We start from the raw sequence: 17,521 nt of genomic DNA, 5'->3' as shown, positions 1-17,521 counted from the left end.
TTAAGGGAATCCCTTGGAAACCACTAGAACTAGTGTCCCCATTGGAAGATTTCCTCTCTATTACTTTTCTGATACCAAACCCAAAATCTTTCAATGCTATTGGTAAACAGAGGGTAAATCACCATAATGTTTGCACAGACCGCCATAAAAACTGACCAGTGTCCTAATACCCCTCCACTTTATCCAAAACTAAAAAAAAAATTGTCTTTAGTTATACTTTAAAGTTTAGTGTGCAGCAAATGTGGGCAATACACATAAGAAGCAGTAGGATGCATACATCTTCCAGCTGTAGAAAAGAGATCCTTAATTACTGTGCTCCTGGGTCACGATGAAATGATAAACTGCATTAAGTGTATTTGGGACACTGGAATGTCTTTGTTAATAATACCTAAATATTTGAATGGATTTATAGAACGCTCCATGGTTATTGGAGATGTCTAAAGACGCAAGTGTTCAGACTGGTTGCAACAGAGCAACATTATAGGGATCCAAGAGCTTTGAGCCACAGCTTGATGACTACTACAGAAGAATGAAAATGGGAGTAACCTTCATTGTCCCCCATAGTGCAAATGCAGTAGAATTTAGTGTTATCTTTTTCAGATGACTGGAAGGTTTTGGTTACACTAACTTGTTACAATGCTTGTTGTAGGGAGAGCCAGGCCGTGATGGAATTGGAATTCCTGGACCACCTGGACCTCCTGGACAAATCATTTATAGATCATCTGAAGGCACAGTAAGCAGATTTGTTTGATTACATTGTGATTTATAATGTATAATATGCACGTATCTTGTTTCTACCTACTTATAGTTATGTTTGTACTACTAATGTATATGTTTATCAAGTGACTTCATGTTCTGTCTTCCATTCCAGGATATCATTGGTGGAATAGGACAGGTAAGGATTTCTGAAATGTAACTTTTGCATGGTACATAGGGAGGAGTACATACTACTAAGCCACATTAAGTGGTTTCATTCCATTTACATGAAGTGGCGTAAAAAATTTAAAACAAAAATTAACTTCAAGTGTGTGGCCTTTGGAATTTTAGTGGCAAAACAGATCATACCAAAGCCACATAGATGTGTTCCAAACACTCCAATATGTTTTTAAATAATTGAAATACCTAAAGCCCAAGTCTGGGAAACTAAAATTATCCCTAGCAGTGGGGCTGCATCCACACTGCAAGGGCTCACTGCTCGTTTTGTCTAGGGGAGAGCACCCAGCTGATGGCACCCCCTCCCCCCCCCCCCACTCCGGCAGTGGACTGTCCCTTGGAGTCATCTCATCTAATGCAGGACTATAGGCCCCGCTTTGGTCTTGATGACATCAGGACCCTAGATCGCTGGAGTGTGAGAGAGAAGAAACTGTTGGGACCAGTCTAGTAGAGCATCGGGAAATATATATATATTTTTTTTCTATCCCTGAGACCTAAACATCCCCACTGCAAGGGATAATATTAAGGTTTCCTGGAATTGGGTTTTAGTTTCCTCTATTGGATGATTTATATTAGCTAACACAACTTTTATGATACATTTACTCTAAAAGCAGACGTACCTTCTGAACGCCATTAGAAGTAACCCCTGGGATACCCTGGTACTCTGGTCTAGATTGGCCTAAAACAAAAACATTTAATTAAAAGTAACACATTTATGCTACACAGTAGAAACAGTTGCGAGAGTCTACATTTCTTATCGTAAATTCTGTTTCTGCAGTTTCAGGAACGAGACAGCAAGCCAACTTAGTTTCAGATAGATTTCATACACATCCATTATGCATGTTACACAATATCCATTGATCATATCTCTTCTGATTGTGGATTTACTATGTTTGCAGGGTGGTAGAGCATACAAAGGAGAGCCAGGAGAACAAGGTTACCCAGGACTGCCTGGACTGAAGGTGAGCATTTATTTAAGAATAGGCAATTTTCTTTTTATACATGATTGAGCAAAAATTTGCTAATTAAGAAAAAGCAAAAAATGACAGCCTACAACTGAATTCTCCAAATTTGCCCTAGCAAATTAGGCTCTATGGCAGATGCTGGGGCAAGCCAGAGTGGGGGATGTAAACATTGCCATGACTCTGGTCAGATGTTGGAACTAGCTGAAGCTAAGTGCCTGGGTTTTTGTGTAGTACCTTAATTTTAATATATAACTGTTTGTACTATGCCTCTAATCAAAGACACTTGATTTATGTACGGTAGATTATAGAGCTGAGTGATTGGAAACAGCCTAAAATATAAAATGTATATCTCTGTTCATCATCTTTCTAAATTCAGTCTGCCACGGGCAGAACCAGAATGAACTCCATATTCAACCCAGATCGAAAAGGGTGATCGGTAAACCTACCATAGTTGCATAAAAAGACAAAAATAAAGTTATGTGTGGAAATAGCTCATCCAAGTCAATACAAACTAACACCCTGTTATTTGTTTTATAAAAGTTAATACAATACACAAAATGAGATTGTGGGTGGCCATCATTAAACAGTAATTTCTAATGAAATGGTACCCCCAAAAAACTAAAAACAATGCATTCAATGGAAATCTTGTAACAAATAATACAAAATACATTTCTCATATCAAGAAGCGCATGCGGTTGGTGTAACTTATGCAACATTTTTACTACTACTTTCCAAATAAATGTTGTGTTTTTATCATGTTGCAGTCATGGTAATAGATGGTATTAGTTGGAAAAGAAATATTAAACTAATCCTTTTACTCTAGGGAGAGAAGGGAGAGGCGGGAAAGATCCTGGGCCCTGATGGTACACTACTTACTGGAGGAGAGAAGGTAAGATGGAGTTGGATTGTGTAAGCCAGAGAGTTATGCATTATAGAAAAGGGAACAAAAGTGAGAGTAGGTAAAGACAGCCTTAAGCGAGGTCCGAACTGTGTGTGATCAAGGCCTCAAAACAAAACCCTTAGTTATATATTCATTTTATACAAAATTGTTTGCAAAGTGCTATTGCTTCCTGTATAAATCACTGTGTATCCAAACAGTTCTGTACCCCCTGGCCTTCTGGGGTTCATAGCAATCACGTGATCTAAGAGTTTCTCCCTTGGCCTTCAGTGCAAATAAGGCAAATTATCTGGAGACTGTTAAATGTCATGGCAAATTTCAGAGACATTAGTCATTTATTGCAATCCCAGTGAAACTTACAGTGTAATGTCTCTTCTACAGTCACACATTAGGATATTTATATGCTTGATTTCTTCAATGTTTTTAAATTATTCACGTGCATAATATCTGTTTGCAGTATATATCCAAATAGATGCTCTGAATATATGTACAGTAATAACACAAGTTAGCCCATACTTTAATATATAAACTTGTGCTTGTATTCCAGGGTGATATGGGACCAAGAGGCCCTGTTGGACCTATGGGACCAGTGGTAAGTGCATATATCCTAAACATAGGAAAAAGAGTGGTGGTTGGAAGAAGAAACAGTAGGCTCATAATCTCTATAAAACATTCTTGTGTCACCAGGGACCTGCTGGAAAGAAAGGAGAAATTGGATTACCCGGAAGACCTGTGAGTATAATATGCAACACAGTATTTATACCTTTTAGTCTTGGTTCTTGCCAAGCATATGTTTTCAACTTTCCTTTTCTAATGCCTATATATTTTTTCTTTCATTAACTTTTCATATCAATAATGTTCTTTAATTCAATAAAAACATAGTTACCCTCTCTTAATGATTATCTTTTTTTCTATCACATGGTCCACCTTACTCCACAATCTCTATTCTGCCTTAATTTCCTTTCTGTTTTGCTTACACCCTTTTTGTAGCCCTTGGCCTCTCATTTCTGTTTTTTCAGTCCATCACCTCTGTTTTTTATTCCTTTCTCCGTTCTCCTTTTCCACCCGTAATTCCTTTTTTCTGCTGTCAATTTTCCTAGCTACTCTATTTTTTTAATGCTCTTCATTATATCTTCTACACCAAATTTTCTCTAGTTCTGCTGCTTATTTATTTGCTTATCCTCTTTTGTTCCCTCTTTACACATTCTTTAATCAATCCCCTTTTTACAAATGTTAGTTAAAAGCTATTGTCATTAACCACCCCCCATCCGCGCTACAGCCTATATACGACTGCAGCGCGGACTTGAATTTTCGGGAGGCATCCCAGTGACACGCCCCCAGCGCGCTCCCGCGAGCGCGCTGCGGGGAAAATCTGTGTCGGCCGTGTCCCTTGGACACGGCCGATCACAGATCGTGGTGAATGGCCAATCACAGCGGCCATTCACCACGTGATCGGGCCGTCCAATGAGCGATGATCTCATATGTAAACATATGAGATCATCTCTCATCGCCGGCGCTCCTTCCTCACACGGAGCCTGCAGTGTGAGGAAGGAGGGGGAGCCTCACAGCGCCGGGGACACAGGAGAATGTAATCAGGGCACAGATCACCAGTGCCCTGATTACTAAAGGTAAAAATACACACACAGTGCCCCCCCATCAGTGCCCACAGTGCCCGCCATCAGTGCCCCCCATCAATGCCCACAATCAGTGCCCATAGTGCTGCTAGTCAGTGCCCATCAGTGCCTGCTCATCTAGGCACTGATGAGCACTGACTGGCAGCACTATGGGCACTGAGTGTGGGCACTGATGGTGCTGCCCATCAGTGCCGCTCATCAGTGCCACCCGTCAGTGTCCAGTGCCATCCGCCAGTGCCCATCAGTGCCGCCTATCAGTGCCCATCAGTGCCGCCCGTCAGTTCCGCCTCTCAGTGCCGCCTCTCAGTGCCCAGCAGTGCCACCTGTCAGTGCCCAGCAGTGCCACCTCTCAGTGCCCAGCAGTGCCACCTCTCAGTGCCCAGCAGTGCCACTTATCAGTGCCCAGCAGTGCCACCTCTCAGTGCTCATCAGTGCCGCCTATCAGTGCTCATCAGTGCCGCCTATCAGTGCCGCCTATCAGTGCTCATTAGTGCGGCATATTAGTACCTCCTCATCAGTGCCCATAAGTGCCACCTCATCAGTGCCCATAAGTGCCACCTCATCAGTGCCCATAAGTGCCACCTCATAAGTGCCCATCAGTGCAGCCTATCAGTGCCCATCAGTGCCGCCTCATCAGCGCACATCAGTGAAGGAGAAACATTTATTTTCAAAATTTACTCGCAGAAAATAAGAAAAACTTTTTTTTTTTTCAAAATTTTCTGTATTTATTCTTTTTTTTTGTAAAAAATAAAAATCGCAGAGGTGATTACATACCACCAATAGAAAGCTCTATTTGTGTGAAAAAAATGATAAAAATTTCATATGGGTACAGTGTAGCATGACCGCGCAATTGTCAGTCAAAGTGTGAGAGCGCTGAAAGCTGAAAATTGGCCTGGATGGGAAGGGTGTTTAAGTGCACAGAAGGCAAGTAGTTAAATATAAGCTTAAGATAGTTATTAAAGTTAATGTTCGACCAATGAAAACACAAAGACTTACCCAAGCTCTACCACTGTGTTGAAGAGTATATGAGCAGAGTGTCGGTGCTGGGGCATTCACTGCAGATCCATAAGAGACATAAGCCGGCAATTCAATAGCTTCCAAATTAAAAAGTGTATTGATGCACTACTAGCATCTGTTCAAATTCTGATGTTGCTGTAGTGCATTAAGAAACTTTTTCATTAAGAAACTATTGAGTTGCCAGCTTATGTCTTTTAAGAATGTTAGACCAACCTCTTAAAGTTCATAAAGCATTAGAAAAAGCCTCAACATAAACTCAACCCTAAGTAATAACAATTCCAAATGGATTTTATAAGATATACTTCTGGAGCATGTCCCCGGATTAGACCAACGGACAAAACAAATAATTGCCCCATCTCCACTAAAATAATGCTTTTGAATATTTCTTATGCGCTGATTTACTAAGTGTCTGTGTTTGCACTTTATGCTTTCTTATATGGTATTGTCCTCCTACTGTCTAATACAGACAAAAAAAAGACACAAGTTATTTATGCTTTTTGTTTTTAAGGGTCGTCCGGGTGTGAATGGACTTAAGGGAGAGAAGGGAGAAGCTCCTGATCCTACTGGCTATGGAGTTAGGGTAAGTTTTCTATATTGATGAGGCAATTAATAAAGACTATTTGATTTACTTGAACCAGTTTCATTTTTCATAAAAAATTCCTTTTTTTTTTTTAAATTTAGGGGCCACCAGGTCCTCCCGGCCCGCCTGGTCCTCCAGGGCAAGCGGTAAGTTTTGGTATTATGTTACCCTACTATATTGTAAGACATCCAGAGTTAGAGGGAATTTCCAAGAAACATGTAAATTGCCTATCCCAGCCTTTGACTTTGCTTGCTGTTATTTATAATGTATGATGCTCAAAAGTCTGATCGTTGAATTGTGATGGTTCTCACAGGAATATGTAATATTATATGGTTGCACAATAATATCATTTTGGTAGTAATACATATATTATAAGCCCAATACAATATGAAACATAGGAAGGGAATATGGTTTAGTGTCTTGTTATGAATCTCTTTAAAGTGGCTGTCCATTCTATATAATGACACCTCAAGGTTTTGAGCTAAATCTAAGCCCCCTTCAATTATCTCTGAAGTTTTAATAAAACTATCAATGCATAGGTTGATTTGTTTGTGACATCTGCAGCACAGACAAGCCTTGAACCAGTTGCTAAATATATAGTATACATGTACATTAATTTTCATTATTAAAACTTTTTTGCAGGTGTATGGTGATCCACGTGCTGTTGGGCCTCAAGGATATCCAGGTTTGTCATTTTACATTTACTGTACCTGACATTACTGCATTGTGTTACTACAGGTTAATTCCTTCTTTTAAAGCGTTAACCTTTATTTAATAGAGTTAATTGTTGTTATTATAGGTCAGAAAGGCGAAAGAGGACTTCCAGGATCAAAAGGTGATCAAGGAGATGTTGGCCCTGCTGGACCACCAGGTAATAACAAACAGTATTAACAACTGTGAGAAAGACAGAATCTTAAATTTCAGCCCATGGAAGCTGTAAAAAAATGAACAATGGCATCGTATTGGAGCTAAAGCATTCTTAGTGAAAAGTGATCATAGATGACATTCAAGTGATTCCCCTGCTTTAACAGTGAGAGAATGGTGTTTTTTTAAACACAAGCTTATTGTTTTCTAGACTAGTGTTGACCAGTGATTCTCAAACTGTGGTCTGCAAGCAAGGATTATGTTTTTCCTAGTCACTTTTTCTACTCTTCTGGTGTCATTGGGCAATGTACTAAGTGTACAGAACGATGGATTCCTCTATGCCATTTCCCAATCCCTTTGTCTGGATTGTGATACTAGTGTGAAAAAAGGGGGTTGATTTTTATGCTAGGAATATGAGTTGGCAAAGGCACTGAGCAGCTGGATGGAAGAGTTTAAATAAAGTAAAATCTTAGCAAAACACTGAATAAAATCTGTTTTTTTTAAGCAAAGAGGAAAAAGCCAATGTCCATATTAGACCAAGCTGTGCAAGACAGACTTAGGCTGATGGTACATTGAGATCAGCAGAGCAGGATTAAAACTAGCATAGCAATACACAATGAGAAACCGTACAGGGTACATAAATTCAAATAAAACAAAGGTGTAGTGAGACACCTGAAGTAAGCAGCAACAAGGCATCAGTTGATGAATGGAGTGTGGAGAATGATTATTCTTCAAGATGAGAAGATTTTTCAATTCGCTTTACCATGGGGATGGGGATAAAAAAAAAAAAAAGTTTGTTTTAGCTGTGTAATTTTAAAGTCTCATTAGACGTATCTTAAAAAAAAAGCTGTGATTGATTACTTCTATGGCAACTGGGCATGGATAAATTGGTGTGAAATATAATGTCACTTTTTTTTGTTAAAATTTGCCAGCTTAAAATATACAATACTATCATCCTAGGAGGCAAAATTACAGACTTTGGGGTTGATTTACTAAAACTGGTGCACACAAAAGCTGGTGCAGCTTTGCATAGAAACCAATCAGTTTCCAGTTTTTTTTTTTTTTTGTCAAAGGTAAAAAGCTGATTGGCTACTATGCACAGCTGCACCAGATTTTGCACTCTACAGCTTTAGTAAATAAAACACCAATGTATCCACTTTTGCCTTCGCAATAGCCCATATCTAACATCCCAGATTCCTTTGCATATAGGGCTATATATGCACCTTGCTCAACCCGCAAAGTGATAGTGATTGGGCCTGTTTCAGAAGGTGGCCCAAACACCATGAATTGCCTTGTACATTTTGTACATGTATGTAGCAGTGTATAATAGTGTTGGTCAACGTTCTTGATATAGGCGGCTTTGGGTGCGCTAGCGTGCTAAAGGGCCTGTAGAGACTATGAACATGCTATATTAGTTGTTGGAAACTGGGGACATGCTTCAGGAAGTTGTCATAGACTGGAAACACATGAGACTGATAGAGATCACTGCTTTTTTACGCATTTGGAAAACATTAATGTATGTAAGGTTCTTGAGGGCTGTGTGAAAGGCCACACGTCGTGCATTAGGAATGTAGACGTTTTCTGATTTGAGATGGCAGTGATGCTATTATGTTAGGATCAGGTGCCTTATAGTGCCTGCAGTACAATGTCTGTGTTACTTGGCTTGCAGTGTTGAGACCACAGGTTCCCTTAGAAGTTTATTCCTGTAACTAGGAAACAAAAAAAGTAGAGCTATACGTTAAACTTTTTTTCCATTTTGGATAGAGTTTTTTTCCAATCTGTGTCTCATTGGGTAAATTTGCCTTCACTTCCTGTCCCATAGCCAAAACAGGAAATTATAGGAAATCCTGCAAATTAAGGGAATCCTCCTCCCAGGTCACCAGACCTAGTGTCTACATTGGAGGTTTTCCCTTCTATTGCGGTTCTGGGGATACCCCACAATTTGGGATTTTCTTTTACTTTTGATGATAATGATAAACAGGACAAATAGAGCGGGTGAACCTCCCTAACGCAGGCAAAGACAGCTATAAAACCTGACAGATGTTCTAATCTCTGTCCAAAACTGAAAAAATGTTTTGCCTTAAGTTATACTTTACCAACAACTTGGGGACAAGCACGGTATGGAATATCAGTGTCATTGAATCAGAACTACTGAATTTTTTTGAAAAAATTACAGGTGAATGTATAAAATGTCCACTCAGTCCTTATATTGTATATGTTTATTTTGTAATGGTAACATTTCCCTTATTATCTGCACACCAGTTGAAATTTCAGATCAGACTGCTAGAAGGACCCCTGATTTTTCTGTTGAAAGGAGAAAAAAAGATCAGAAAAGGAGCAGTTGAAACAAATTAGACCTGCAGTGTTTTGTGTTTGCAACTCTGGTAGTATATTATTACAGAACCCAGATATAGTCAAGACAACTTTAGGTACATGTGTGAAGGTTCATTTCAGATTCTCCAGCCTAAGAGCAATAACTTATGGGAACCTGATTCTTGAACTTCACAGCAAAGCACCCATACTGCATTTGGGACCCATAGTCACCCCTATGGGTCGCAAAGACTAGCTACACAAAAGCAGATCTTTGTCATAGGAAGTGGCCATTGTGAATATTTTTTACTGAAATGTCTTTATAAGATGTGATGGAAAAAAATTTGGATTTCACTCACCAAAATTAAATCTTTGTTTTCAGGAACATTCCCGTATGATTTCAGCACTTTTGGAAGGGTGAGTATAGTTGGAGTATGTGTTAGTAAATACCTGTCTAGAACAATCTATTAATGCAGCTTGGATGAAGGGTCTTGATTTTGAGTATTAGCTGTTGGCATTTGTGAAATGGTTAGTATCTAATTGGAACTAAGGGGTACATATTGCTTGTTAAAATGGGATACCCTATCAAAAAGGCAATAACTCTAGTAGACATTGCATTTCATTATTCAGCTACTAGTGTAGGTTTTGTGCATAAATGAATCTATTAATATATTTTTGCAAAGTAATGTGTGTTTGTTTCATCCAGTCAGTTGGACTGTCTGTGGTTTTTTACTTCTATTTGACCTTATTTGATGTTTGAGGAGAACTTTAATTTACTGCTTTGTTGTAGCTTTATTAAATGGCTGAATAGTCATTTTAGAGGCCCTATAGCAAGTAAATGTGTATTTTGGCCTCTGTTATAAAATATTTTTGCTTCCTTTACTAAGGCGGAGAAAGGACAAAAAGGAGAACCTGGCGCTGGCGATGGACGAGGAGTTCAAGGACCTCCCGGCAACCCTGGATATCCTGGACTGCCAGTAAGTGAACAGTGTGGACTCTATTATGTGTTACCTATACTTGCCATATGCCCCTGATTTGGCAGACAGTCCCAAAAAGGAGAATTCACACAAGCAGTTGTAGCTTTGGCAATATTATGGGCAGATAATGGCTAAATATGGATGCTTCTGGAATATAAATTATAATATTTCAATTTTAGATTTGAAAGATGTTCGCAGCAGCATATTAACATCCACATTCATCAAATACATTATCACAGTTTGTGTTTTTATGTATGTGGTATGTTACATTTCATATATCTAGCATGATTTCACTGTATTCATTATTTCTCACACATTCTCTGTGCAGGGTGCTAAAGGAGACAGCATTCAAGGTCCTCCTGGCCCACGTGGCCCACCAGGAGCTCCTGGCACAGGATATGAAGGAAGACAAGGACCACCTGGGCCACCAGGACCTCCAGGTCCTCCTGCACAACAGGTATACCCTGGACCTGGACCCAATAGACCAGGTTAGTATTGAACAAGTACAATAAAACTTTGGCTATTTGATTTACGGATGAGGAACTGTAACTTTACAAGCAACACAAATTAGCGCAGTAATGCAAAATATTGTTTTCATTTATTGCAGTTCTAAGCGTTCCGGGCCCACAAGGACCCCCTGGGCCACCCGGACCCCCAGGAGGATCAGGAGGATATTCTTCGGTGAGAATTAAAAACTGCATCACCATTGATCTCATAAAACAGTTATTTGACTTAAAATGGAAATTTTATATTTGACATCAGTTATGGTAGAAAAAGTGTTGTAACCTATTGAAAGCAAATAGCAATCAGTCAGTCATTAGTTTATACAAAGATCATTTCTATGTGTGAAATGAAAGCCTAAGAGTAGCCAAAACAAAAAAACAAAAAATCATCACAAGGGATATAAATTACAGTCAGTAGGATGGGCTCCTTGGTGCTGATGTCTTTTATTTTAGTTGATATAAACCCCCCTACCACCATAATTTTCCAGTGAAACAGGGGTTAATACAACTAAGGGGCTGTCACAGGTCCTCATCAAATTAGCCTGACCATGCCCACGTTTTTTGCATAGTTCCACCATTCATTGAACCTGTACTACAGTTTTTATGAATGAAATGTGATCTATGAATAGAGGGGGTTGACTTATAAATCATCCTCCCGTCCTCCATTTATAGGGTCCATTTATAGCAGCTGGGCAGAAAGGGCGGGCATAGTCAGACTGTCTTGGCAAAAGGATTTATTCTCCACTGCACAGGATATAAAATATCTTGTTACCTGTTTTGACAGACAGCCCTTTAATCCCATTGATCGGTAGTTCTTGTTACTCGCACACCAATTATGGCCTATTGTGTTGGTAAGATGACATTTGGAGCTTTGGAACTGATTGAACACAGCCCTTTAATCCGCATCTATATGTGCCACAATTGTTAAGACATTAACACCCAATGCCTACATATTGAGCTATGTCTAATATATAGAAATAACGATGTGCTATTTGTTTTTAAATGCCCTCTTTCTTGTTCCATTAGGCCACAGTATTGCAGACGTATCAGACAATGATTAATCTGCGGCAGTCCTTGCAGGAAGGAACCATTGTACTAGTGCTAGAACAAGCAGACTTGTATGTACGGGTCAGAGATGGCTTCAGAAAGATTCTTGTAAGTATTAACGTTCTGTGTTAAAATCAAATGTTGGGAGTGTTTATTTACCATCCTTTAACCAAATCCTATCTATGTTGAATTGAAGTATAGACATTCTGAAGAAACAGAGACCAATTGGCAATAATTTCTCTCTAGTTTTTGAAAAATGTAAATGCTTAAATATTCACATACTTGTGATATATTGCCAGACACATATTTGCATGCTAATGTGAATTTCGTTAAGGAACCCAATTAATTTTGAATAGGCTGTCAACACACTGCAATGGGATTTTTAATGAGCCTGCATCTTCTTTTCTTTTAATGCACTGCCCCACTATCAACAGTGTGGTCAAAATTAAGGGCACCACACAAAGTTACATTCTTTACAGCAACATGCGGTAAAACAGACATATAACTGCATGTTACTACAACACACAGATATTAATAGTGCCAGAAAAGCCACTTTCAGGTAAACCCGCCCATAGATATTAAACAATGGTTTGAGAAGGAACTGCGCTTATTGCCTATAGAAATCTTCATTGTTCCAGTGTATTATGGGAGAATTAAAAAGAATCTGATTGGCTGTTAGGGCCAACAAAAGCAGCTCTCTTTTGTGACAATATGGAAAATCCACTGTAAACTGCCATTTACTCCAAATATAATCTGACTAGACACAAATATATATATAAAAAAGCTAATGCAGGTAAAAATGTACTTTTGAGTAAATAATACACAGCCAGAGGATTTCTGCTATTAGGGGTCGTGGAGTTTCTTACTTTCTTGATGCAATTGGTAATTGTCTATAATGTGAAGTCAATTCAGGTTTTCTAAACAGACCAGCAATTTCATGCATTTCTTTGATTCCAAGAACATGTATCTTGTGTAAACCACTTTCTTGTCTGTACATGAATTACAGTACAGTATTTGGAAATATGCATTTTTATTTATTCTGGGAATATGAATATGGTATTTTAGACGTTAATATTAACATTTAAATTTGTCTTTTCTAGCTTGGAGAATATGTAACCGGCAATGGTCAGGTAGGTCTCACTCCTTTCATGTTAGTTGCTCATTCTTTAGTTATCTGTGATTGGTTAGTGAGTAAAAGGTTTTTCTTACAGGGTAATGAAATTGCTGTGAAAGAGCCTCCTGTGGTCATTTATCCTTCTGGTAACAGAGACTCAGGATCCTATCAGTCTACAGATGAGTATGAGCCTTCCAGGAATGAAAGACCACCACCAGTTAATCCCCGTCCTCCGCAGCCACCACCTCCAGTGTTCCCCAAGCCAGAGCCTGAAGGCATTGCTCCTGTACATACACACCAGGAGTACCAGGCAGCGGTAAGCACAAGCTGGAAACTATCACATTCTATTCAGTTCTTTTTTTTTTTGGTTTGCATATTTACATGTCTTATTTCCCATTGCAGCTACACTTAGTGGCTCTGAATGCACCGCTAACTGGTAGCATGCGCTCCATACGCGGCGTGGACTTCCAGTGCTTTGAACAAGCCCGCAAAGCTGGACTTCACGGGACATTCCGAGCGTTCCTTTCTTCGCGTCTTCAGGATCTGTACAGTATTGTTCGCAAAGCTGACAGGCTGTCTGTGCCAATCGTTAATCTCAGGGTAAGTCTGGCTGTACGTGGTTGCAGCCCATGAATTTCATGGTAGCAAAGCAAACTTTTTTATGTAGTGACAGCTCAAGCATAACTGTACCTCTCTAAATTTCACATTAAAAGACAAGGGAGGATAATTAAAGGGAATGCCCAGGTATTACTTAAAACTTCCTCTCTCTTTTTCTAGAGCCATGGTTCTCAACCTTTTTGAGACCAAGGCCTGTTAAATTTATCCAAAACCTCTCAGGCCGTAACAGTAAAAAAATCAAATAAAAAAATAAAGCTTATACATACACTATAAAAAATGATGGGAATGCAAAACGTGTATTGAAATGTTGTAAGGCTCTCGTGGGGCTGAGTGTTGGCCCGGTAGGATGTCGTTTCTGTAGGGGGTTTCAGGCCAAATAAGAAGTTAGGCGCACACTCATTTCCTGGCAAATCAGCAGGTCGTTTGTACTTGCAGTATTTTAAAGGGATAAAGCTTGAGGAAATGTGCATATATTGCAGAGATGTAAGAATATTTCTTTCTGGGCCTGACATAGACTTCAGTTTGTATTCTCTATATTGCTTTCCTTTACGTGAAACATTTACTTGTCTACATACCCTTTTTTTAATATTATGTGACCCATGTTTGTTTAATTTAGGATGAACCTCTATTTGACAACTGGGAGGCCCTTTTCTCTGGCTCAGAGGGACAGATGAATCCTGGAGCTCGCATTTACTCATTTGAAGGAAGGGATGTTGCAACAGATTCTACTTGGTAAGTCAAACACCTATTTCCTAACGCAAAATACCTGTGTTCTGGGCATTCGTTCCTGAAGGTGCAAGTGGCACTTGGTACTGTGTTTAGCCCCATCCAGTCACAGCCTGCCATAGACTTGGACAGGTCGCGGGCCGTGGGGCTGGATGCTGCCCCTGTCCCATCCCGGTACACTAAAATGCCAAGAGGGATGCACAGTAGCTAGATGGTCCCAAGTGCAAGGGGCCGTAAGGCTTCATTCACATCTGAGTGTATCAACTTACTGGTGTTTATCTGGCATTTTTTAAGCTTTTTTTCAGCTTTTTTCAAGCACTTTAGAAGGCCCCGTTCACACCTCAACAAACCAAATCCCATTTTTTTCAATAGCCCCTGTTCACATCTGAACATTCTGTTGGCTGAGGCAAAACACTTGAAGCTCAAAAAAGTACACGAACTTCTTTTTGGCAGATTTTAAGTTTTTGGCCCCCTTGTGATACACTTCTAATACGAAAAGCTTTACAAAAAGCTGCAAAAAAAGCTTTAAAAAATGCAAGTAAATCCATATGCTCAGGAGCCAATGGAGCCTAAGGGTTGTGCAGGCACATAGTCCAGTGCATGATTAAACAATTACACCAAACAGGTGCTAAACATCAACAAGATAACAAATTCAGTCGTTAAATCAAATCAGCTGTGTAGGAGGATCGAAACTGCATGAGGAAAAGCCATGCTCTACTTACAAATTGAGGTTCACTAAAGACAGTTCAGCATCTTACACAATGACTGAGCACAGCAACAAGACACAGGGTAGTCCTGGTGCATCAACAAGGTCTTTCACAGGCAGAAATGTCAAGGAAGATGGGTGCTTTCACATGTAATGTCTAAGCTCTTTTTCAGAAACATAAAAAACATGCAATGTTGATGACCTAAAGCACAGGAAACAGTGCAGCAGATGAAGGACACATCATGCTAACCTTTCTTCACAATTGGAGGATGTCAAGTGGTGCCATCAACTTAGACTTGGCAGAAACCAGTGGGACCCTGGTACATCCATCTATAGTCCAGAAAAAAAATGTGGTTATTAGGAAACTGGTTACATGAACAGGGTTAGAGAGTAGTGGTAAATAACACATTCTCTGCTCCAGGGTTCAGTTTTGAGGTTAATATTGTGTTTATTAGGAGAAGTATGACCAAAGCTTTTTTGGCCCTACTTTCTCAATGGATCCCAGGCTAAAGCCCGCTGTTGGCTGACATCGCTCAGCGGCTCCAGGCTCTGGATTGATCCCAACTTTACAGTTGGGATATACCCAGATACTAGTACAGCTGGCTCAACCTCTCAGAGGGGGGACAGATGTAGGATCGGATTGGTGCTGCATCCTCCTAGGTGAACTTAATTCTTTTTTTTAAAGAACCCTTACTTCTCTTTTAATATGTAGAGGTTGAAATCAAGATCTCAGTTTCAGTATTTCACAAAATATGCCAGGAAATGACTTCAGCACAGGATATAACATCATTACAGGAAGACCTTGACAAAATTGGTGATGGAAAGGAAAGAGGCATTAAGAGGGGATATTATTACAATTTACAAATATATCAATTAATTAAAAAAATATATATATATATCAATTAATTCTGTAGCTGTTTGCTCTAAAGTTTCCTGAAGAGGACATACGGCCACTATTTGGGGTTAGAAGAAAGGAGGTTTAACCTTAGATTGGCGAAAAGGTTATTTCCCGGTAATGCAGTAGAAATGCGGAACTCCCTTCTATACAGTAAGGGGTACTAGCTGAAAGCGTAGACAAAAAAAACATTTAAATGTCTTCCTCAGGATGCATTTTTTTTTAACCTTATAAACTATGCAACAATATAACAACCTACCCATCAAGCTATTAAAAAAGCTGTGTGCAGGTTTACCTAGCAGAGCTGATGCTGTTTCAAGGGCAAAGGGCGGACACAATTCAATTAATTGTTGATTTTACTTAGTGTAAGTTAACTTGCAGTCATTAATAGATGTTCTATCATTTCATGTTCCTTGCTTCTAGGCATTCATGTATTTGTAAAATCAAGCATTACATCTCAGATAGGCGTTCATATGTTGATGCTTTTTCAAGAGTAATTTTCAAAATGTTTTAAATCTCCAGACTTTAATACCTAATGATCCTGCCATAAAGCAGGCACTTCCTGTAATGAGGTGCCAGTGCCCTGCCTCTGTGTGTTGTCACTGAGTCTTCTGATAAAGACTACAAGTGGCCATCTTAATATACATTAAGCAGGCATAATCCACCGTTATCACCTTTAGGAAAACCACTCTGAAATAGGTCATGGAGTTATCGCTGGAGTGCTTGTAGACAGAAATTGGCTACAAATGCAGGAGATCAGCTGAACTGACATAGGATAGAAACTTAATGAAAACAAGTATTTTATTTAAAAAAAAAAAAAAAAAAACAGCTATGGTTTATGTTACACATGCTATATGTCATTTACTTAGGATTTGCATCTACATTAAGTATCAAATTTCTTGTTCTTAAACACTAGGCCACAGAAGATGATCTGGCATGGATCCGACGCCAAGGGTCGGCGTCTAACAGAGAGCTACTGTGAGACCTGGCGCACAGATGAAGGCATAGTCACTGGTCAGGCTTCCTCTGTCACAAACGGGAAACTCCTAGAGCAGCGTCCTCAGAGCTGCACTAAGAACTTCATTGTCTTGTGCATTGAAAACAGCTTCATGCCCGCCGGCCAGAAGTAGGAGCACGCTGAGCAGTCAGAGTGGTGCTGATGCTGACAGAGGCTGCACGCGGACTTCCTGAGATTCCTTCTTGCGTCCAGAGACCAAAGAGTGTGTGAAGCTGCTCTTCTGTGAACATTTATGTGCAGCGTTACTGTCCCCTGGCTTCATGAGGCCACATCACTAGGATACACTGTCTGAGCTATTCCCTGCCTCAGCTTGACAACAGAACTTTTAAGAAATTTCCAGTTTTTTCATCCTGAAAGAGGCTGCAAATCCAAAACAGCTGATAAAACATTGACCCTATCTGTGCCCTTTCTACTGAAAGCCCCATCTTGCCCAGAGCCAGTGGCGGCCTGTAAAAAAACTGTCCTAAGAAGAACCGGCCTGAGAGCATACATATAACGGATGCAGAGCTCATTGACGCATCCATGTTGGAATAGCCTTTATTTTATTCTGTAATATTTAACCACTTGTAGTTACAGAGACACATGCATATCCCTTCATTAATCTCTTGTGAATGTCTGTTTCCTAGGGCTCACTATGTCGAACATCTGGTGATTACCACTATATTTATTAGAGTACAGCTTCCTAGGAAAACTTTTATGGTTGTGTACCTACAGGA

At 39.7% G+C, this 17,521-nt stretch overlaps 1 protein-coding gene across 3 annotated transcripts in view; it reads left to right on the top strand.

Moving 5' to 3' along the window:
* COL18A1 (collagen type XVIII alpha 1 chain) overlaps positions 1–17,130 on the top strand; it is a 259,891-nt gene extending 242,761 nt beyond the window's left edge. For all 3 annotated transcript variants that reach the window (XM_082261324.1, XM_082261322.1, XM_082261323.1), the window contains 20 exons: positions 650–733; positions 872–895; positions 1,833–1,895; positions 2,722–2,787; positions 3,344–3,388; positions 3,484–3,528; positions 5,956–6,027; positions 6,129–6,173; positions 6,670–6,712; positions 6,827–6,898; positions 9,584–9,618; positions 10,089–10,178; positions 10,507–10,666; positions 10,786–10,859; positions 11,708–11,836; positions 12,829–12,858; positions 12,940–13,158; positions 13,245–13,442; positions 14,077–14,192; positions 16,704–17,130. In XM_082261324.1, coding sequence (XP_082117450.1) covers positions 650–733; positions 872–895; positions 1,833–1,895; positions 2,722–2,787; positions 3,344–3,388; positions 3,484–3,528; positions 5,956–6,027; positions 6,129–6,173; positions 6,670–6,712; positions 6,827–6,898; positions 9,584–9,618; positions 10,089–10,178; positions 10,507–10,666; positions 10,786–10,859; positions 11,708–11,836; positions 12,829–12,858; positions 12,940–13,158; positions 13,245–13,442; positions 14,077–14,192; positions 16,704–16,917 — 1,824 coding nt within the window. In that variant the 3' untranslated portion in view covers positions 16,918–17,130. The remainder of the gene's footprint in view (positions 1–649; positions 734–871; positions 896–1,832; positions 1,896–2,721; positions 2,788–3,343; positions 3,389–3,483; positions 3,529–5,955; positions 6,028–6,128; positions 6,174–6,669; positions 6,713–6,826; positions 6,899–9,583; positions 9,619–10,088; positions 10,179–10,506; positions 10,667–10,785; positions 10,860–11,707; positions 11,837–12,828; positions 12,859–12,939; positions 13,159–13,244; positions 13,443–14,076; positions 14,193–16,703) is intronic.
* Positions 17,131–17,521: the final 391 nt, after the last annotated feature.

This window comes from Pelophylax lessonae (assembly GCF_965119305.1).
Source record: "Pelophylax lessonae genome assembly, chromosome: 6".
Classification (NCBI taxonomy): domain Eukaryota; kingdom Metazoa; phylum Chordata; class Amphibia; order Anura; family Ranidae; genus Pelophylax; species Pelophylax lessonae.
The sequence above is the reverse complement of the archived record's forward strand: the minus strand, read 5'-3'. Positions and strand labels throughout refer to the sequence as shown.